The sequence below is a fragment of the Sciurus vulgaris genome (genome assembly GCF_902686455.1).
Source record: "Sciurus vulgaris genome assembly, chromosome: 15".
NCBI lineage: Eukaryota > Metazoa > Chordata > Mammalia > Rodentia > Sciuridae > Sciurus > Sciurus vulgaris.
Window position 1 is genome coordinate 84,998,351 of NC_136476.1, and position 22,890 is coordinate 85,021,240.

Genomic DNA, 22,890 nt, shown 5'->3' on the forward strand with positions numbered 1-22,890 from the left:
AGTGCTCCCCCAGCAGCTCCTCTGCATTTCCCAAGCCCCATGGTTGGCTCGCTGTTTGAATACAGGTTGAGCTGCTTGTTTGCCTTACTTCTGAACATGCTCTGTTCTTGTTCACGTGTGAATGAATTGGGCAACGCACAGTTGACTCTTCTTTCTCAGGATGAAGATGTGAATTACTGTATTTTAAGGAAGCAGTCTGTCTCTGTTACCCTTCTAATCCTAGACATCTCCAGAAGTGAGTAAGTAATTCTCGTGTTCCTTCCATTCACTCCTAGAGCACCATTAGGGGCGTTTAGGAGCACATCACCGTTGGCTGGGTGTCCGCCGTGTGCTGAATGGTATGCAGGCTGAGGGAGACAGGCCCCGCCCTGGGCAGTGTGGGGCAGTGGGGGAGACAGAAGAGTAGTAGGAAGGAGAGAGAAAGGAGAAGTGGAAGGGAGGAGGACGCCTGGAGGGGAGGCTTCAGGTGGGCAGGGCAAGCAGCCTTCCAGTGACTGTGCCTGACAGCGTGGCAGGAGATCATGGCACGTGCCCGTAGCTGAGCTTGGTATTGGTGGAGAATAAGTTGGGGAGAACCTGAAAGAAACAGGACTGGGTCCAGGGACTGGCTCTGCCACTCACCAGCTGTGTGGCTCTGGGTTCAGTGTCCTTGCCTATCTCATAGTGACAGTTTCTGTCCCATAAGATTGTTGGTGAGTGGCAGTGTGTGTCACAGGGACAGAACACCTACTCAGCACATGGGAGCCCTGGGTTCCTGCCCCAGCACTGAAAAAAAAAAAAAAAAAAAATGCCAAGAAAGATCATTGGTGAGGATTTCTGGCAGTTTAGTCTTTTTAGAAACTTTTGAACTTGGATAAATTATGGGACTTGGTGTTTCCGAGTTCAGCATGTTTCTACCTGGCCACTTCGTAAGTTTGGTGTGTGTGATTTCTTAGGGGGACTTCAGAGGGATGCGCGGTGGGGTAGTGTGTTCAGGCTTGCTGTCCAGGCAGATCACTAGCAGCCCTGAGAGGGTGGACTTGAGTTGGACAAGTCGTTGGTGCCATGAAACTGTCATTGACCCTGGATCAGTAACCATTCCCTATGACAAGCTCTGTTTTCTTTTCTTTTTTTAACTTACCATTTTAGCCATTTTATTTTATTTATTTTTAATATTTTTAGTTGTAGGTGGACACACTTCCTTTTTAAAATTTTTATTCATTTATATGTGGTGCTGAGGATGGAACCCAGTGCCTCAAATGTGCCAAGCAGATGCTACCACAGACCCAGCCCCAGCCCAAGCACTGTTTTAATTTAAGAAAATTGAATCTGGCTGTCTCATATTAGTTAGGATGAGTTTGGCAACCAGCAAAAGACTCACTTAGCCTGGCTTAAATAGTGAGGTCACTGACCTCCTCACCTGCCTGAAAGTCCAGAGGAGTGGCAGGTGGGAGGCAGGTCACTGTGGCTTTCTGATGGTGATGACTCTGCTGCTTTCCAGCTCCGCTCTGCCCTCCTTAGTGTCCACTTGTTCCTCAGGCAGGTGTCCCCAGCCATCACCAAATGCTCTGCTTCCTTATTCCTGTCCAGCCAAGGGGGAAAGAGACAGATCACTTCTCCAGTCAACTCTAGAGTGCTTGCATGTGCCAGTTTAGGTCATGTGTCCACTCAGGCATGGAAACTGTCACCAGCCCCTCTGAGAGAGCCTTGGACTAAACAAAATTGGGTCCATTAGAAGGAAGAAAGTCAGCCAGGCATGATGGTGCACACCTGTAATCCAAATGACTTGACTTGGGAGGCTGAGGCAGAAGGATCCCAAGTTCAAGGCCAATCTGGACAACTTAGCAAGACCCTATCTCAAAATAAAATTTTAAAATGGCTGGGTAGCTCAGTGTAGAGTGCCTGTGGGTTCAGTCCCCAGGACAACATAAAAAGAAGGCTCAGAAATGGATATTGGACAGGCAATTAATAGTGCCCTTTTCCCCTCTTAGACTTCCCTGGTGCCAATTTACTGAGCACATTAATATATGTAGGGGGAATATCTATAGCATATTCATGTGGCTGCTGAGAACTCTGGCTTTAGAATGAGACCACTGGGGTCCTCACCCAGCTGCTTGCTAGATTGGTGCTCTTGGGCAGGTTCTTTACCTTTGCTGAGCCTCAGCATCTGTGAACTGTGGGTGGTAAGCCTACAGGACATGGAGCATCTGTGGCCAAGAGCTTGTCAGGATGACTGTAGTGTTGTACTGAACAGACGACCAGGAGCACTGCTTTGAACTTTCCCCTTCTGTCTTATTTGGATATAGAGTAAAAATCAGGTCTCCACCAGAAGCTGGTACCCAGTTACCAAAGATCATCTTCAGCAAGGATGAGAAAGTCCTTGGCCAGAGTCAAGAGCCTGGTGTCGCTGCTGTCTCAGCTGGCAGTCAGACTCAGAAGGCACAAGGTGAGCTGTGCAGAGAGGCGTCGCTTAGCTTCACTGCCCTGCTTTGTGGAGGTGTCTGTTTCTGAGTAAAAGCACGCATAAGATACTGTTGTCTTAGCACTGTTTTATTTTGCAGGCTGTACAAAAACAACCACTGAGGAAAATGCAGAGCAAATTGAAAAGGCCATTGTCTCTTCTTACTCCCAGTGTTAGTTTTAGTAACTTCTGTTTCCTTAATAACCTTGGTTCCCAAGTCTAGAGCTTCTGTCTTAAAATTCATAGTCATGCTTACAGTTTTCCATGCGTGCCTGTTTGCTTACCTTTAATATATTCCATTAGCCAGATTCCATTGTTTGCTCACCCTTCCCTGAGAAGAGACACTTCCGCTGCCATACACGCTGTTGCTGGTATTGCTGTGCTGAGTGACTTCTTTTTTGTTTGTTTATACTGGGAATTGAACCCAGGGCTGTTCTGCCACTGAGATATTTTGAGACAGGATCTCACTAAGTTACTGAGATGAGGCTGAGGGAGGAGGATTGCAAGTTCAAGGCCAGCCTCAGCAATTTAGCAAAATGCTGTCTCAAAATAAAACAAAAGGGCTGGGGATATGGCCCAATGGTAAAGCACCCCTGGGTTCTATCTCTGAAACAAAAAAAAAAAAAAAAAAAATCACATCCAGATGTATCAAATTTGTATTGGTATACTCTCTCCTTCCGGGCTAGGTTCTTCCTGCTCTCAGAACTCAGGGCAGAAAATGCCCTGTTGTTCTAATTATTCTGAAACTCCCCCTGACCTTGCAGAGAGCTTGAGCCATCTTCCCCAGAAGAGAATCTTAGGTAGAAAAGAGGCACAGAGACCCCACTGTGTTCCACGAAGGAAAGCCACTGGCCACCGTGATACTCTCTGCTATGAGGGGGAACATAAAATGTGTGCCTTTCAGGCTTGGGGTGAGCTCAGCAGCAGAGAGCCCACCTCACAGCCCAGGGTCCTGGAGTTCAGTCCCCAGTACTGCCAGTACAGCATATGTCACACTGAAAATTATCTTTGGTCAATTTTTCCATGTGTGTAAGTAGATCTCACATACGATGTTTTTAAAACAGCTATTGTGTTCAAACATGGTTACTTAGAAAATAAGTTATGTTTTTTAAGTAATATTCCTGTAGCATTGCTGGCAGTAGCATGTACTAACTTATTCAGAAATGAGTTCCCTACAACTGGGTGTGGGGGCACACACCTGTAATCCAAACTGCTGGGAAGGATGAGATAGGAGGATTGCAAGTTGGAGGCCAGTCTTGGCCACTTGGCAAGATCTTTTTTTTTTTTTTTTTTTTTTCTTAAGGAATCTAGTTTCTTTTCTTTTTTCCTCTTCTTCTTCCTTCTTCCTCCTTCTTCCTCCTTCTTTCTCCTTGCTCCTCCTTCCTCCTTCTTCGACCTTCTTCTTCCTTCTTCTTTCTTCTTCTTCTTCTTTAGTTGTAGATGGACACAGTACCTTTATTTTATTTATTCATGTGGTGCTGAGGATCGTCAAACCCAGTGCCTCACACATGCCAGGCAGGTGCTCCACCAGGCCACAACCCCAGCCCTGGCAAGATCCTTTTTCAAAAGAAAAACAAGAGTGCTGGGGATGCAGTTCAGTGATAAAATGCCCCAAGTTCAGTCCCCACTACTACTCACACCAAAGAAGTGAATTCTCCTGTTCTATTATCATTTATTTGATAACAACTGTAATACACTTTAATTTCCTGCTTCTGTAGCTCAAAAATTATCTTTTGTGACTTGAGATGGCAGTCTGCAAGATTTTTTTGTTTATTTGTCTTACCTGTGAGCTTTAATTCAGAGGAATATTGTTTTTGGTGGTTTTTTTGTTCGTTTGTTTTTGATTTTGTCTCTTTTTCTACCTGGAATTGAACCCAGGGATACTCAATCCCTGAGCCACTCAGCCACTGAGCCACATCCCCAGCTCTTTGTTTATTTTGAGACAGGCCTCACTAAATGGCTTAGGACCTGGCTAAGTTGCTGATGCTGGCCTTGAGCTTGGAATCCTCCTGTCTCAGCCTTCTGAGCCACTGGGATTATAGGTGTGTGCCACCGCACCTGGCCAGGAATATTTGTGTTTAGTATTTGGTATTAAACAAGCCTCATAAAATCACATTATGTTTTTTATATATGTATATATCTGTGTGTATATGTTTTTATGTATACGAACTGGATCATGCAGTAATATCTTTCAAATGTTTGTGTTTGTAGATGGTGGAAGGTCTAAAAGAAGTACAGTGGATTCAAAGGTAAGAATTAATCACCTACTTGTGCTCATTTTTTTTTTTGTATTTTTTTTATTGGTGCATTGTATTTGAACATAATGATGGGATTTGTTGTCACGTATTCATACCTGCACACAATATAAATTGGCCAGTATTGCTCCCCAGTATGTTCTCTTGCCCTCCCTGCCTTCCCGCCAGGCTCCTTTCCTATACTCTACTATCTCTCATTTTCATGAGTTCCCCCCTCCCTGCCTTTCTTTTCCTTTTTCCTCTCTAGCTTTCACACATGAGAGAAAACATACTACCCTTGACCTTCTGAGTTTGGCTTATTTTGCTTAACATAATATTCTCAAGTTCCATTCATTTTTCTTTATGGCAGAATAAAACTCCATTGTGTTTGAATACGACATTTTCTCTATCCATTCTTCAGTTGATGGACACCTAGGTTGGCTCTGTAGTTCGGCTATTGAGAATTGTGCTGCTATAAACATAGGTGTGCCTGTATTGCTACAGTGTGATGTGTGCTCAGCTTTTCTGGATGTGTGTGTGGTGTGTGCTCACACTAAACTATGAGGAGTTATCTTTGGGGACACGCAGTTGACATACTGAAACAGTTTCAAAGTAAAATTGAGTGCTGAGTTGCATAGCACTTAGTGCTAGATGGTCTGGTTGGGGAACTGAGCCGCCTGGAGAGCCCGCTGAGAGGAGCTGTCACCAGGACTGAGCTGGGGTTGTTGGGGAAGAGGCAGAGGGGTGCAGAATATTGGCACTCAAAGGCTGGGCGACGGGATGTGCCTGACTAGTGCGGGCCCCAGCCTGCTTAGAGTGAGGGCCACACTTGAGGGCAGAGAGCGAGACCTCAGGTACCATGGGGCCAGACAGTGGCCAGCATGGACACAGACAGTAGGAAGTTTTGAGATTTTCCTCAAATCCCATGAAGGAAGTATTGCAGAGCCTTGTTCTGAAGGCGGTGTGCAGGGTGTGTGGGAGGGAGCGTGACGTCGGGGGACCGCTGTTGAGATGATCAAGGCCTCCAGGCGTGGGGTGTAAAGCCGGAGGGCTGCTGAGGAGGCCAGGTAGTGCAGGGGGAGGGAGGAGAAGAGGTTTTGTGTTTGTTTTAGAGGGTTTCTTGAGAGAAGTGGATGGTAGAAAGAGCAAAAAGTGGAAAAATAGAGAAAGTTTTGGTTAAGATATCTTGATTTTCCAGTGAGAAGACATTCAAATGGCAGTGTTTTATTTGGTTTTCACAGCTTTGTTGAGTTATAATTGACCCACAATAAACTGTACATACTAAAATTGGCAATTTGATCAGTTTGACTTATCACTCAAAACGGGGAACATATCTGTCACTTCAGAAGTTTCTCCTGCCCCTTGGTAATCCTCCTGTTCCCATGCAACCACTGATCTGTTCACACTGTTGATTAGATTTATAGCTCCCTGGGCCTGAGCTCCATGAGCTGGTCCCAGTCACTGCCTCTATCCCCAGTTGGTCCCCCGCTTGCTTACAGCGGTCTTCTAATATGCGGGATTTGAAGCCAGCATGGAATCTGCAAGTCCGCCTGGCTGGGCCTGCACCACACCCTTGGTCTTGCTGAGGCTTGCTGATGTGTTGCTTTGTGGCGCTGGGGAAGGAACCCAGGGCTGGTGCTTGCTCCTGCTGTGGCTTTGGGAGTAGAGGAGCACCCCAGCAGGGAGGGCGTGGCAGAACAGAGCAGGGAGAGGAAGTGGGCGCGGCTGCAGCCAAGGGGATTGAGCTCACCTCGGAAGGAAGGATGGATAGCCAGAAGGATAGCCGGGCCTTCTCTTTAGTGGGCTCCTGAGGGTCCGCAATTCTAAGGCTTAAGAAATATATTTTTAATTACTTTTCATTTTAATTGGGATACTTATTCTGCCAGTATCATCCTAAACAGATTATTTTTCTTTTTAGGCAGAGGGAGAAAAATCCTTTTCTATTCATAATAATGCTGGGGCAGTTTCATTTCAGGTATGTATTCTTTTAGGAATGTTTCACCAGATTTATCTCTACCAGGTAAAAGGGTGAATTTTTCAAAACATTTTGAATTTAGGAATCATAATTTAGGCTATGTGTCTGTAACTTGAATATAGTAACTGTCTGTGTAATAAACCTGCAAGATGGGAAACTGGGTGCAGTGGCACACACCTGTAATCAGGAGGATTGCAAATTTGAGGCCAGTCTCAGCACTTAGTGAGACTTTGTCTCAAAATTAAAATTTTAAAAAATGGCTGAGGGTGTAGCTCAGTGGTAGGGCACCCCGGTCAAATCCACAGTGCTACAAAGAAAGAAACTGCAAGATTAACTGTCATCCCCCACTTACCAAATCATAAGTTTCTGAGAATGAGTAACTTTGTAAACATCCAGTGTTAGCAACAAGGCCTAGATTCCAACCCAGTGCTACTGGGCTCCCGAGACCCCTCTGCCTGTCCAGTCCCAGGCTGCCTCCCTCCAAAACATGCCAGTGCCTAGAATTCTGCACCTGAGAGGAACACTGGTGATGACTGAGGCGATGCTGTGGTTCTGGAGGAGAGTTCACTGAGGCCAGAGGCCTTGAGTGGCCACTTAGCTGCCACAGTCATTAATTGCATGTGAGTGCTTTCATGGCAGCGTCATGGCATTTGTACAGGGATAGGTGACCCTGACAGCTCATTTTCTGAACCTCACTATCTAGTTGTCTAAAAATGAAAAATGAAACTGGGCACGGTGATGCATGACTATAATCGCAGTGAGGGAGGCTGAGGCAGGAGGATTGCAAATTCAAGACCAGCCTCAGCAACTTAGTGAAGCCGTAAGCAACTGAAGGAGATTGTGTCTCAAAATAAAAAATAAAAAATACCTGGGATATAGCTCAGTGGTAAAGTTCCCTGGGTTCAATTCCCAGTACCAAGAATGGCGGGGGAGGGGGAATAAAAAATGATGAGATCTGTCTCATAGGGTTTTTATGAGTATCTTTTTTTTTAGATTAAAAGTGCAAATCATGGCCAGGTGCCTGTAATCCCAGCAACTAGGGAGGCTGAGGCAGGAGGATCCCAAGTTCAAGGTCAGTCTTAGCAATTTAGCAAATCCTTAATCAACTTTTGAGACCTTGTATCAAAATAAACAAAGAAGGACTGGGGAAGTATCTCAGTGGTAGAGCACCTCTGTGTTCTACCCCAGGTAGCAGAAAACAAAAATCATTAACTTGTAAGAATCACTGCGTCTTCTCCAACCAGTTTTATTAATGGAGGACGGATTTGCTTACAGTGAACTGCTCAGGTCGTCAGGGTGCGGGCTGATCATTCGCGACAGATCCTGACCCTGGAACCCACTCTGTTCCACCTTCTCAGAGAGCCCCAACCCCGCTGTGCCGCTCTGATTTTCCCTGTGGGTTATTTTGCTGACGAGGGACCTTCCTGGGCTTGAGGTTCAGGAGCCGTCGTTTCCACCAGCGTGGACGGGGACAGTGCGCCTGGTGCCCTCGCTCCCAGTCCTGCAGCAGCCTCCCTTCTGGCTCAGGGCAAATGCCCGCCCTTCCACTGGCGTCCAAGGCCCAGACGACATGACCCGTGTTGCCTCTCTGACCTCATCTTCTCTCCTGTCCCTTCCTCATCCCATTCCTGTCACATGGGCCACCTTGCTCTTCCTTAAAATCAGGCCTCAGCTGTGCTCTAGCAGCTGCGGCCCCTCAGGGTCCCCCACGTCTCTGTCAGATGGCACCTTCCCAGCAAAATTTTCCCTGAGCATTCTGTTTATGGGTGTGCGTGTTGCTTTTTTCCTTTTTTTCTTTTGAGTGAGGCCATGGAATATATAGCACACCTATGAACCAAAGTGCCCCCCAAAAAAATACAGAATGGAAGAATGCATGTTCAGGTAGTACGTTACTCTGATCTGAAAGCACAAAGACACCTGCTGCTGCCCTACGTGCATTGGTTCTGGAAGAAACCACTTAAAAGCCCCGTAAGGGAGAAGCCTGTAAAAAGAAAAGGACCAAAAAGTTTCACCTTTCATTCCTAATTTGCTACACTGATCAAACCAAGGGAGAGTCTCCTGAAGCCCACGAACCTGTCTGTCCGAAGGCTGTACTGGTTGTAGCTGCAGGGTCCATCGCGGAGCGGGCAGACTTGCAGTAGGCTGCTGTACACAGAGCCTCTCAGTACTTAGACGAAGCCCACTCCCTGCATCCTGCTCTGATTCTTCCCTGGCACTTGTCCCTTCTGACTTCCTATAGACTGGATTCGTTACGTTCCTCATCTGCCTCTCCTTCTAGAAGGTAACCATTAGGGTGGTAGCTTTATCCTTTCGCTGACCTGTGAAATTCCTGACATTGGTCTGGAGTATCACAGGCTCTCCAGCAGTAACTCTTGAGGTAAATGAACAGGTGCCAGTCATTGTGCTGGGGCTTTCTGCTTTACCCACTTTGCTTCCCTGCCTCCTTAGAAAACACAGAAGGTGCCTCTCTCTCCCACCCCTCACTTTAAAATGTTTGTTAGTGAAATGAGGGTTTGGGCTGTGTGCAGTGCTATACTCACTCCTGTGACCCAGCTCCTTGGGAGGCTGAGGTAGGAAGATGACAAGTTCACCTGGGCATTGAGCAAGACCTGGCTCAAAGTAACGTACTACAAAGGGCTAGGTATGTAGCTCAGGGCAGAGCCCTTCCTAGCATGCCTGAGGCCCTGGGTTTAGTCCTTACTACTGCAAAAAATTTTTTAAAAATCTTTTTTCAGACATCTCTTTCCTTTTAAATTACAAAGGAAAGCATTATGGAAGGCACACACTTGTCAGGCACTGGTGTTCTGTGTTGGGCTAGTGTTGAGAGGTAGCAGCCTGTGGTCATTAGGAACCTGGGCTAACGTTGGCCGTTCACAGGTTCTCGGGTGCATAGAACAGGCAGCCAACAGGTGGTTTGCTTTTTCTGGCTTTCCCTGACTTTGGGAAGAAGTCAGTAGGTGATTTCTTGCCGTCCTATTATAGTGTCTTCCCAGTTTTGGACAAGCCAATCATTTTGAACTTTTCTGCTTTAACCATGGAATAGGGGTGATAGTTTATTTACCTCAAGGCAGGAAGGAGACCGGGCTTGTTGCAGCTCTGGAGTTTACGTTGCTTTTTTTCTTTAAGGGTCACATGCCTATTCTGATCCACCCCAGGGATTCTCTTTTAGCTGGGTGCAGTGGTGCACACCTATAATCCCATTTACTAGGGAGACTGGTGCAGGAAGCCTGCAAGTTCAAGGTCAGCCTCAGCAGCTTAGCAAGGCCCTAAGCTGTTTAGTGAGACCATGTTTCAAAACAAAAAATAAAAAGGACTGGAGATATGACTCAGTGTTAAAGTGAGTTTGATTCCTGATACCCCCCAAAAAAATCTCTTTTAAACTTTAATGTCTTTTTTAGATTTCCTCTGAATCTTACATTTTAAACTAAATACATTTGGAAAAGTTTTCCTTTTCTGGCTGCCTGAGTAGACTGAAATACATGCTGTCACATTTATAGTGACGAGTGTAGGACATTATTTAACTGATTCATAGTTTAAGCTGAGCTTGTTGTGGTGACACACACCTGTAATCTCACAAAATAAAAGGTGGAAAGGACTGGGGATGTGACCCAATGGTAAAGGGTCCCCGAGTTCAGTCCCCGGTACCCAGCCCCCCCCCCCCCCCCCAAATAATAAAAATCTCAACTGAGCGTTCTTATTCTTTTATTCCTCCCTTCCAGCACTGGGATTGAACCCAGGGGTACACTACCACTGAACTACATCCCCTGCCCCTTTTTTATTTATCTTGAGACAGGTTTTCACTACGTTGCCGGCACTGGCCTTGAACTTGTGATCCTCCTGCCTTGGCCTTCTGCGTTGCTGGGATCCCAGGAGTGTGCCACCACACCAGTCTTCCTTTTTGAAAGACTGTTTTGTTTTGTTTTGTTTTTTTTAATCTTAAAAAAAAGAGCAAGACGATATGTTGGTTTGAAAATTAGGTCACTGACCAGTTGTAGAGGTGCACGCCTGTAGCCCTAGCTGTTTGGGAGACCAAGGCAGGAGGCCCACAAGTTCACGACCAGCCTCATTAATTTAGTGAAACTTTCTCAAAAACAGAAAGGGCTGGGGATGTAGCTAAGTGGTTAGTACTTCTGGGTTCAATCCCCAGTAGCAGAAAAAAGAAAACTAGGTAAATGCATGTTAGGTTATCTTTGCAGACTTCGCACAAACCCACCACAGCTGTCAGATGTGTGATGTGGCAGGTGTGGAAGTATGGCCTGTGGAGTTAGGTGGTGGGGGCAAGGTGTCCACCACACAGACCTGCCAGTTGTCCTGTGCGTGGACATTGCTGTTAAGTACAGGGAGGGGACTGTAGAGTAAGAAAACATCTCTTTACACTCTGCTTTGGGAGAGTTTAAGTGGTCAATTTTCTTCTGTTTGTAATATTCATAGCTTATTTCTAAGACTTAAAAGTTAGCTGAAGATTTGAGTTCTCTTAATTTTTTTCTTCTTTACTTTCAGTTTTTTTTTAACATCAGCACTGATGACCAGGAAGGCCTTTACAGTCTTTATTTTCATAAGTGCCCTGGCAAAGAACTGCGGCCTAGTGACAAGTTTTCATTCAGCCTTGATGTGAGTACCACATGGAGACTGTTCCTCAGGGATTTTGTTTGTGTAAGACTCAAGACATCTATTTATCTCTCTCTCTCTTTTTTTTTTTTTTTTTCCTTTTTGTGTGTGTGGTTTTGGGGATTGAACCCAGGAACTGTGTATTCCTACATGTGTGCTGTGCCACTGAGCTATATCTCCAGCCCCTAAGAGTAGATTTTGAAATCAGTGCATTGAGAAAACAACGTGGCCAGATTAGCATCCCTGGCAGTGTGCAGTGTACTGCTGCAGAGAATTCATAAGTAAGAAAATAAAAAAGCCTGTGCATTATGAATGTGGTTATTGTTGGGTGCAGTAGCACACTCCAGTGATCCCAGAGACTCCAGGGGCAGAGGCAGGAGGATCGCAAATTCAAGGCCAGCCTCAACAACTTGGTGAGATGCTTTCTTTAAAATAAAAACAGGCTGCTATGTAGCTCTGTGATAAAGCCCCCCTGAGTTCAATCCCTGGTACCAGAAAAAAGAGAAAAAGAATGTGGTTGGTGTTCTGCTGGTCTTCACTCTCCTGAGCTTCAGTAAGTAGCTGGGATTCCAGACTGCTGAGTAAGAGGTGATCTGTTACTGAAAAGTAACCTAATTTCCTGTTGGTTTCAGATTGAGATCACAGAGAAGAATCCTGACAGCTATCTCTCAGCAGGAGAAATCCCTCTCCCCAAATTATACATTTCTATGGCCTTTTTCTTCTTCCTTTCTGGGACCATCTGGATTCACATCCTTCGAAAGCGAAGGTAAACTGTTACTTCCTTGAGCACTTCAACTTAGTATGTGTTGATATTTGTGTGATTCACCTTAAACAGGATCCTGCACCTGGGAGGATCTGGCGCTTGTGACCTTCTCCTCTTTGAAGGGTGTCTTCCCTGAAGCACTAGGGGGCTGCAGGAGACAGTGTGGGAGACCTTTGTGTGCCTCCGTATTTACTCAGTCCCATTGTTTGGTTTAAAAAGCAAATCTAAATGTTTCAGTAATATCCCAGTAAGGTAAAATGCCTAATCAGAGTGTTTCCATAGCCAAGACCCCCATCACCCAGGGTTCATCCTTGAGAGGAGGGTAGTGATGAGGCGCATCTGCCTGGGCAAGAGCACAGGGGTACTACCCAGCACTGCAGGCGCTGACTCAGAGCTTGGCTGGATGGTTGTGTGTTGACCTCCAGGTGCTTGTCACTGGAGAAAGCCTCTTCAAGCCTATTCACCCTACTCTGGGTCTTTGTTTGAAATCCCAAGGCTTCAACTTCCTGCCTTGACTCTTGAGAGCAGCTGCGTGTGCCTGAATTCTGTCTCCCATGAAAACTGAGAATGAAATAGCTGTTTAGAGAATAAAGTATTACATTAAAAGACCCATGCACTGATGGTATGTGAGTATGGTATTGTGATAGGGATCAACTGAAATTCGCAAAATCATTAAGCACCTCCTCTTTCTCTGGAGCACTGGGACAGAAATCGAGACCTCTTTCACTCCTGGTGGCCTGATTGTCTTCTAACAGACCTGCTGGGAGTCTGGGAAACTGCTTCTGGTGGAGGCAGTGGCAGGTCCCATGTGCTATAATAACCTGTACATTCCCCCAGATGGAAAGAGTTTGCTCACTTGTGAGGTCCTGCATGATCACGCTTGCACTAGATTAACAACAGCCATTACAAAGAGAGAAGGAATCCTACAGATGCAGGCCGTAAAGTTGTTTTTTTGATTTTTTTTTTTTTTTTTTTTAAAGATAGTTTGCTTTTGCCTTTGTTAGAAAAGTGGGAACTACAGGCCAGCAGTGTGGATTTGACTGTGGCTTCCTGTCTGCCTTGCTTCACTCTCAGCCCCTCCTCAGCCACAGAGCTGGGTCAGTGATGAGTGCTCTGACTTCCACTAAGTGTTCTCACTCTTAGACTTCTTGTTGTGTGATTCCCTTCAAAGTGAGGGCTTAGCACATCAGGATGCTATGCAGATATATGAGTACTTATAAACTGGCTTTCTAGCCAGGTGTGCGGGGCATTTTAATTTCCCCTGACTTAGCAAGGACAGTAATCATTGTCACTGTTCACAGTAGGAAATTGTGATAACAGTTCTGACCTGTGGCTAGATGCGGCTGACCTATTTTGTTGAAGTATTGTATGCACATGGAGAGGTATGATTTAAGCCCTCCCACGTTCTTCCAGGAGTTGACCGCTAGCCCAGTTGGGTGGAAGTTTGAGTGATGCCAAGGCATATGACCCAAGGCTGCCAGGTGCCTTTCAGAGGCTCACAGCTCCTCAGAGCCTGCCCAAAAGAACAAGAGCTCTTTGCCACACAAATGCATTGAGGCCAGAGAGGGGAAGTGAGCAGCCTGGCCAGCATCCCTGGCAGAGCTGGGTGGGCCCAGGTCTGCTTGCTGCTGCCATGAGGCTCCTTTCCACTCCTCGGTGTGTGGAGGCAGGGAATGCCGTGGGGGCGGTCAGGGAGGAGCAGCTGCCGACGTTCAAGTGCCTGCTTCAAGCGTGTGCGGCCAGGCGCTTGATGTTTTAGCTCAGCTCCTCGTCCAACACCTTGTTCAGGTGGGTGTCTCCCTGTTTTCAGAGGAGGTTACTGAGGTGCAGAGAGATTAAGATCACCAAGGTAAACCAGTATTTGAGTCCAGTTCGCTGTGGCCTCGGAGCCTATGTTCTTTTTGTCACATTACCACCCCAGCATGGGTGTTTTAACTGTGGCCTGCAAGTCAAGGTTACCAGAAGGGGTGGTTTTGCACTCTGGGTGAAATCTTGCCATCCCAGTTGTGACAGGCTGCGCTGGCCTTGACTTCCTTTTTTGGCCTTTGGTAGCTGGGCACTGGAATAGGGAAGTCCTGTGTGGTCAGCCCAGGAACCAGGTATGCATCTGGTTGGCACATTTTCCTTTCTACTCCAAGCAAGCTGCTCTCCTGCAAGATCACTTCCCTTCACTTCCTGTCTCTCCCACTTCTTCCCAACCAGCAATAGCCCCCGAAATGTGCTTACTAGACAGTTTGGATACTTATGTATTCTTGCAAGTAAGTCATATTATTGGTATTGCATATATTTTAAATTTATAGGAACTAGCTTGGTGTGGTAGCCATGCCTATAATCCCAGTGACTCAGAGGCCCAGGCAGAGGGTCACAAGTTCAAGGCCAGTTTCAGATCCTGTCTAAAAATAAAGAGGGCTAGGGGTATACCAGTTTAGAACTACATTAGTAGAGCACCCCAGGATTCAGTCAGTCCCCACTACCACAAAAATGTAAAAATAAGCTGTGTGTAGTGGCACATGCCTGTAATCCCAGCAACTTGGAAGGCTGAGGCAGGAGGATTGAAAGTTCAAGGCAAGCCCTAGCAATGGTGAGACTCTGTCTCAAAATAAAAAGTGCCAGGATGTGACTCAGTAGTTAAGTGCCCCCGGGTTCAATTCCTAGTACCAAAATATAAATACATAAATATAAATTTATAGAAACTGTTCTCTGCACAGTCTATGGGCTTGCTCTTTCACATTTTCCCTCAGTCATAGACTTTCCCCACGCAGCCACGATGCTGTTTGCATATCTGACTGGTTGATTTTTAGCTCCTCCACGACACTCCACGGGTTCTGTCTCCACGTGTGATGTGCCGTTCCTTGGCAGTAGGTGCATGGCGAGGTTGCCCCACTCCCTCCTACCCCAGGCGGCGTGTCATGAGCCTCCCTTCTGCCTCCTCAGATCCCCTGGTGGGGCCAGTACTCTGAGGAACAGTCCCAGCAGGAGGGTCAGAGGTCTGCTCTCATACATTTCCGTAATGTGCTTCTAGACTACCTGTTTGTGGCCCCAGTCTGTGCTTCCACTAATGGTGCCAGGGCTTCCTGTTTGCCCACACACCCACCAACACATGTTGTAATTTTGCCAGTTACATGGGTGTAAACTGGTACCTCTTTTTGTTTTGCATTCCTTTGAATATTGATGATGTGGATTATCATTTCAGGGATTTCTTAACCTCCTGTGCCTGTTTGTAATTCTTTGCGTTTTTTCCACTTGGGCTTCCGTCTTTTTCTGGTTGCTTTGCATGAGTCTCTTGCATGTTCTGGACGTTAACCCCTTGTTTGTCTTACACATTGCAATTGTTTTCTCCCAGTAGTTAAACTTGTCTGTGGTATTCATTGTTGAATGAAAAATCTTTGGTTTTTTGTTTGTTTGTTTTACATATAGTAGGGATTTCACACCGGGGCACTTTTACCCCTGGGCCACATCCCCAGCCCTTTTGCTTTGAGACAGGGTCTCACTGAGCTCTTGTGGGCCTCGCTGCATTGCTGAAGCTGGCCTCAAACTTGTGACCGTGTCTCGGCCTCCCAAGTGGCAGGAATCACGGGTGTGTGCTTCCATGCCCGGCAGATCTTTGGTTTTAATGGAGTCAGGGCTACTGCCTGTAGTCTTTTGGGCAGTGCCTCTTGAGTCTTGAGAAGTTCCTTTCTACCAAGATCATGAGATGTTAGGTTAGAACTGAAATGCGCCAGGAATCCCTCTTTGGGTAAGTGTGGGGTAGAGATCCAGCCTTGTTTTTCCCACATGTAGGTTCAGGCTCGTTTTCCCCGAGGTGCTCTTTCGCCAGTCTGTCCTTTCTCACTCCTGTGGCAAGCTTCCATGCACACGTGTCTAGCCCATTGTTCACTTGTCTGAATGACAGATAAACTGCACCTGTTCCACACTTTCTCATGCCGTTCCTTTGCAGAACATTCGTCTCAGTATCTGAGTGTGTATTTCCCCAGCTCTTCCTCAAGCGTTTCTTATTTATTTATTTTTTGGCATTGGGCCTTGAGTCCAGGGATGCTTTACCACCAAGCTGCATCCCCAGCTCTTTTTATGAATTTTAATTTTGAGACAGCATCTTGCTGAGTTGCTGAGAGTCTCCCTGAGTTGTCCGGGCTTGCCTGGAACATGCGATCCTCCTGCCTCAGCCTCCCAAATCGCTTTGATGAGAGGCAGGTCATTCTTTCTATTAGTTGAGTTTCAGTCTTTCTCCATAATGGTCTTGTGTGGCCTTTTAGGTTAATTCTCAGGGGGAGGTGGGAATGGGAGGAGGAGTTTTATATCTGGTGCTTTACCCATAGGCTTGGTGAGGGGGGAGAGAGAGAGGCATGACCCTGTCCCCTCCCCTCCTCTGACCCTACAGCCAGCTCCCAGCCTTCTTATGTGCTGGGCTGTAGCCTTCCCCTGCAGCTGCACCTGATCTTTCTTATTTCTCAGCGGTTTCATGCTGTTTTTGCAGGTCTGGCCACCTCATTCTCACCTGTGTGGCCTTCCCAGGGTGGTCTCCAGGGGACACTGGCAGCTTGGGCTAGATTTCCATCTGGGCAGGTCTCGGAACCCATCAGCCTGACTTCACTGCCCACCTCCCCGTTCCACTCACTCCGTTGATATTAGAGGTGGCTGTAGGGCTCTCTCTCAGGCCTTTTCCTCTGGCAGAAACTTTTGTTTAGACCTATTGGGGATTGAAACTAGAGGCACTTTACCATTGAGCTACATCCCTAGTCTTATTTTTGTTTGTTTCTGTTTCCTCATTTTGAGACGGTGCCTCACTAGGTTGCCTAGGCTGGCCTTGAACTTTCAAGCCTCCTGCCTCAGCCTCCCGAGTTTGCCACATGTCCAGCTCAAAAACTGAGGTGTCTTCCTGCCTCTCAGATTTTATTTACTGCTTGCTGATAAATGTCTCTGATTCTTCAGTTTGTCCTTGGGGAGAATGGGATCTTCTTTTAATTCTTTTCTCTTATTTTTACAGGAATGATGTGTTTAAAATTCACTGGTTGATGGCCGCCCTTCCTTTCACCAAGTCGCTTTCGTTGGTGTTCCATGCAGTATGTGTTAGCATTCGGGGATCACTTATGAAATGCCGTACATGCCTGCAAGGGCAGGATGGGTAAAGTAGAAGGCAGGGGATAGACAGTGGGGAAAGAAGAAGAAAGAATATGTTTTTCCTAAAGCTGCCTTTTGCCTGGGAAAACCATCCCAGCTCCGTGACTGGGCCAGGTGGCGTCACTCCGGTGCGAACACCGCCAGGGTCCCTCGAGGCTTTTGCTTTGTTTCCTCTTTGGGCGTTTCTTGACATGTGAGTGTCCTTTGGAGTGTGCCTCCACTTCCTGTTTTTCCAAATACTCCCTCCTGTTCCTCCTAGATGTGAAGTTTGCTGTTAACAGACTTGCTTACGGACAGTTGATACTTTTAAGACTGAGGAATGAAGCTTAGTTGGTAGGGTACTTGCCTTGTGTGTACAATGTCCTGGGTTCAAACTCCAGCACCACAAAAAAGAAAAAAAAAAAAAGGTTGAGGAATAAGAACTGAGCATCATCTGTGAATATGGAGCACAGTTGCAAATTAAAATGAGTTGCCTGTAAGAGAAAATCTCAGCTTACCCAGTTTGCAGCCTGCCAGGCTGCTCAGACCTTACCTGGCCCACTTTCCTGCTTGCTTGAGAATATTGTCACAGGGAAGAGCAAAAATATGTCCAGTTAACATTGTCAAGAAATAGTAATTATTTAGGTAATTTCCCACTTGGACCTAAATTTAAAAAGTCTTTCTGGAGCTACAGAGATAATGAATGACACGGTCCTTGAGTCCTGTTGGACAAAGCCGCCGTAACTTTGTGACTTGCATAGGAGGCACTTTGGGCACACCACTGTGTCTTGTCACTTTAGTTGTGTTGGTGGCCTCAGCTCTCTAAATTTGTAGATTTTTTTTTTTTTTTTTTTTAAAGAAAGGATAGTTGAAGCCAGTTGGTTGAAGCCAGGTGATGACACATTGTTTTTTTTTTACTCACTGGCTGACCTATTTCCTTACGTAAGGAGCAGGGTGTGAAAGAGAACGTTCTCAGCTGCGATATCAGAAAGACTGGCATGGACCTTGGAGACTGTTAAGAAAGGAATAGGCAGCCATTTGTGGGTCCTGGCAGGACGTTAGTGTCGTGGAAGCCTGTGTCACATTTCTCAGGCTCCCTGGCGTTTGTTAGCAGGCACATGTGCTTGTGGCGAGTGCACTGGGAGGGCTTGGTCAGCGGGGCTGGGGGACTGTCCTGAGGTCAGCTGTGGTCACTGCTCACCGAGGCGGCTCAGCCTTTCTAAGGTGTGTCTGTCTCATTTCAGATTGACTATCACTACATCTCCTCCCAGGGCTTCCCGATTGAGGGCTGGGCTGTTGTGTACTACGTGACCCACCTGTAAGTATGCAGACACACGGGGAAACAGGTCATGAAGCGCTGTGCAAGACGTGTGGGGCTGGCTTAGTGGTGGAGTGCTTGTCTAGCTGTGGGAAGCCCTGGGTCAGTCCTCAGACCACAAAATAAAAATGAAGAAGAAACTGGGAGAGGCATGATAGGTGGTGGCTGCCCAAACTGATGAGCTGTGCTCTGTGGCAGCCTGCCTGGCTGCCTTCTGCAGCTGGTGTCTCAGAGGTCACTGTGCAGGTGGGGACTGGGCTTGCCATGTGCCCTCCTCCCTGTAGCCTTGACTGTTTCCACCTGAAAGGAGTGCTGCTCATAGGCAGAGCAGTTCACGATCTGGCTGCCAGTGTTGCAAGAAGCGTGTGCAGCTGTGGAATGAGCTGCCAGTCTAATTGCGGAGTAGGAGTCTGAAGAGACCCGCTGCATCCTCTCCCTGCTTCCTCTCCCAGGTTGAAAGGGGCGCTGCTGTTCATCACCATCGCGCTCATTGGCACCGGCTGGGCTTTCATCAAGCACATCCTCTCTGATAAAGACAAGAAGATTTTCATGATTGTCATCCCACTCCAGGTATGGGAACCCCAGTCCTGCTTGAGAGTTCCTCTCTTGGCATTTGGCAGGGTTAGCTGCAGACCCTACTCGCCCAGAGACCCCAGCTTCTGCCTTTGGGGATTGAAGATGGGCTTCCCATCCTGACCCTGACCCATCTGGACTTCACATCCTCGCACTGGGTTTACTGTCTGTAGACCGCTGGGTGCCTAGCCTTCACTAGAGAGCTGCAGAGAAGTGTGGGAGACACACTGCCTTCCCTTCTGCACCTGATTGCCATGGATGCCACGGAACATGCAGGTCTCTTTGTGGTCAAGTTAATACGACCTCTCCATGGCCAGATTGAGTTCCACAGCCCACCACTCTCAGAGCTTATAGATGACAGGCCTGGGCCCTCCTCCCATTGTGCCAGATGGCTGCCTGGATCCCTTACTCTCAGGCAGATTCAAACCATCACCCAAGGTTACACTCCTCCCCCCGCCTGAACTGGGGTGTGACGGGGCATGGTCTCTCCTGCTTTCCTCTGTTCCCTTGGAAGACAAACACTCAGTTACATGAAGCATCTCTCCGAGGAAATGCAGGCATTGAAAAATTAAATATAAGGAAGTTTGAGTGCTTGAATATGGAATTAGTCTGAGATGGCCTTGAACATAAGCCTAAAAAGTTAAAGCTGCTTCCTTTTGGCCATAGATAGTGGAAGAAAGCTTGCTTGCTTGCTTGTCCTTTCCTCCTGCTGGGCCTGGAACCCAGGGCTTTGCACTTGCGAGGCGAGTGCTCTACCACTGAGCTTCTGAAAGTTTCTGAGCAAGGATTTAATGGTATATAGCACAGAGTTGTGTTTTGAGAACATTGTTGACACCTCGTTCAGCACAAACAGCTCTCAGGAGCGTCCTGTCTGCTGCAAGCCTGTGAATGAGGACAGGGGAATCACTATGAGAGGGGAAGGCCTTTGTTTTCCCATTGTCATCATAGAGTACTGTTGCTGCAGTTGTTCAGGGTCACCTGGACTTCAGGAGAAACAGGGTGGGGGTGGGGGGAGGCAGAAGCCAGGGTTTGTGGGGAAACCGAAATTTCAAATTTCAAATTCGGTTTTGCATTTGCACTAAGCGAGGTTTGTTTTCTATGCCAGCTTCCTTTATAAGTCCTGTATAGAATGAAACTACACTTAGAGGCCTCCCAAGTCAGCACAGTAGCTTCTATGTTCCTTGTGATCCTGTGGAGAACTAAGTGCCTTCACAGCAAGCCAGGCAGATGTTTGGAACCATGGACTTCTTGTGATCATCATCTCTGCATGTGTTCCTAATGGTACCTTTGAAAGAAGGTGTCCTGAGTTGTAAATTTCCCTCATGCTCAGTTCGTGTCTCAGGTTAGCCAGCATGCCAGTAGCCTCGTTACTGGACCAGACACACAAGGCAAAGCCTTCACTTTGCACACAGAAGCCAGACACGGATGCAGATGAGCCTCGTTGCAGTGCAGGGAAGGCCTGAACTTGGTCGTTCCTGTTAGGACCAGTGTGGCTACTCAGATGCTGGGCTGAAATCTGCCATTTTTGCCTCTGTGGTCTCTGATCAGACAATTGTATTATCAGGTACTCAGAAGAGTCATTGTCACTGGAGGGTATAGCTTTTCTGATTAAATGGGGCATTAAGTGCCATCCAGCCAGCACCTGAGTAACTAATGAGACCCAGGTGCCCAAAAGCAAAGTGCCCTAGTTATCTGTTGCTACATAACAAGTCATCCCAAAACATGCCTTGAAGCCACAATAACCAGTAATTCTGTCTCAGTTCCTGCGGGTCAAGAATTCAGGCGTGTCTTAACTGGGGAGGTCTGCCTTGAGTCTCTTGTGGTTCATCAGTGACTAGGACTGGGGTATCTAGAAGTCTTCCTCCTGAGCTGGGAAGACTTGATGAGAACCAGGGGAAGCAGCAGGGCCCTTGGCATCTCCTGTCCGCGTGGTCTCTAGCACAGCCACTTCAGGCAGTCAGACTTCTTCCAGGCAGGCTCAGGGCTGCAGAGGTTTGCAGGGACAGCCAGCTGGAGGCTGTTTACCTTGGAAATCACATGAATCCCATCCACTTCACTCCACTGCTCAGAACGGTCACCAGCCTGACCAGGCCCAAAGGAGGGCATAGAACCTGATCTTAACAGCAGAGTAGCAGAGTTCTAGAAGGGTTTATGCAAGTAGTACAGGAGCTGAAGACTGGAGGTGCTGAACACCCCAACAGCCCTACTCTGGGGCCTTAGCAATTTCTTGCGTCCTGTAGGTCCTGGCAAACGTGGCCTACATCATCATCGAGTCCACAGAGGAGGGCACAACCGAATATGGCTTGTGGAAGGACTCTCTGTTCCTGGTTGACCTGCTGTGCTGTGGCGCCATCCTCTTCCCAGTGGTGTGGTGAGTGACCCCAGGAGGAGATGCTCACGTACCAGGGATCAGCTGTCAACCCAGTAGCTGAACTGGCTGATCCTAAATTGGTCCAAACCACCCAGGGCCTCTGTGTTTTTAAGTACAGCTTTGTGGGCTGGACCCTGTGTCTTTAGCAGGTCACCAGGGAATTCCGATGGAGCTAGTCTGGCAGTGTGGGCTGGTGTGGAGCACAGTTCTAGGTGGTAGACTGGAGTCTGGTAGTGAGAACTTGGTGACAACATGCAGCAGCAGCAGTCTGACTTCAGTGGACCAGGAGCTGAATTCCCATAAATAACCCTTTCTTGCCAAGTTGGGTGGAAAGTGAGGAAGTTCACGAACACAACTTGTGAGCTGGCAGCACATGCACATTTCAGACCCCTTGAGAACTGCGTGCTCCACTCCTGCAAGTGACAGGCTCCAGATGCACATACTGCACTTTGATTACACATAAACAAGTGTTAGTGCCACGTCAGTGGGTGAAGACAAAGAATGTCTGTGTCAAATCACGTTCAAAGTGGTGGAAACTCTTGATCTAGCAGGAGTCTTGTGGAGGAGGGGAGACTGGCAAAAGCAGAACACCTCGATCTAGCAGGAGTCTTGTGGAGGAGGGGAGACTGGCAAAAGCAGAACACCTCACCCTTCACGATCCGTTCTGTGGCTGTTTGAGTCCAATAAATTCTTCTGAAGTACAGTTTAAGGAAAGCAAGGTGCTTCTTATTGAAGTGTCCTCTGCACAACATTAGTTATTTTCCAGGATCTTGAGTTTTGTCGGATCACATCCTAACCTTGCTTGGAGCACAGTGAAGCTAGTTCTCATTCCAGCCCAGGAGAGCCGTTCCTCCCCCAGCCTGACACACAGCGTGTGCACACATCAGAGTCCAGCAGACAGCTGCCCGCAGAACAGGGGAACGAGAGCTCCTCTGTCCCCAGCCTTGCATGCAGCCCAGGAAAGTAGCCAGGCTGACTGTGCAGCTGCGCTGTGCTCAGGCAGGAGGGGTCTGGCGGGAACCGAGGCTAAGGTCCTGCTCTGTATGTACCACTGCCAGGCATGTACAGAGGGACCCAGACCAGCTGGGGACCTGCCTGCCACTGGGTAATTACAGTACTAGTGAACAGATCCATATGGCAAGAGTCCTTAAGGTAAATATCCTTAAAATTACTGTGAATGAGAAAAAATAATAAGTTCTAGAAAAGCAATTGAAGAAATAACATGAATAATTTTTCAAAATACTCAGTTCAACCACCATTGGTCCAGTGCCAGCGTTGTGCTGGTTAACTTCCACAGGCCACCCATTCGGACCTCACAGGGAGGCAGACTCTTGAGGCTTTAGGAGAAGTGACTTATTCACTGCAAGAGTGAGTGACAGTGTCTGAGGGAGCCTGTGTCTGCCGCACCCCGCCCCTTCCCTCAGCTGCCCCGCCTGCCTGCCGTGTGCAGCCTTGCTCCAGTGGCTGTGGACTGTGCGTGGGACTCGGCTCCGCAGCCTCTTTAGTAACGC

The 22,890-nt window shown here is 47.4% G+C and overlaps 1 protein-coding gene across 2 annotated transcripts in view; it reads left to right on the forward strand.

Moving 5' to 3' along the window:
* The window catches only part of GPR107 (G protein-coupled receptor 107), a 73,566-nt gene that overhangs the window by 13,076 nt on the left and 37,600 nt on the right, over nucleotides 1-22,890 (forward strand). For both annotated transcript variants that reach the window (XR_013759431.1, XM_079111765.1), the window contains exons 4-13: nucleotides 160-239; nucleotides 2,286-2,425; nucleotides 4,652-4,689; nucleotides 6,593-6,649; nucleotides 11,150-11,260; nucleotides 11,890-12,023; nucleotides 17,005-17,080; nucleotides 18,362-18,435; nucleotides 18,888-19,005; nucleotides 21,249-21,379. Coding sequence is in view for 1 of the 2 variants with exons in the window: in XM_079111765.1 (XP_078967891.1) it covers nucleotides 160-239; nucleotides 2,286-2,425; nucleotides 4,652-4,689; nucleotides 6,593-6,649; nucleotides 11,150-11,260; nucleotides 11,890-12,023; nucleotides 17,005-17,080; nucleotides 18,362-18,435; nucleotides 18,888-19,005; nucleotides 21,249-21,379 (959 nt within the window). In the remaining variant the exon portion in view is untranslated. The remainder of the gene's footprint in view (nucleotides 1-159; nucleotides 240-2,285; nucleotides 2,426-4,651; nucleotides 4,690-6,592; nucleotides 6,650-11,149; nucleotides 11,261-11,889; nucleotides 12,024-17,004; nucleotides 17,081-18,361; nucleotides 18,436-18,887; nucleotides 19,006-21,248; nucleotides 21,380-22,890) is intronic.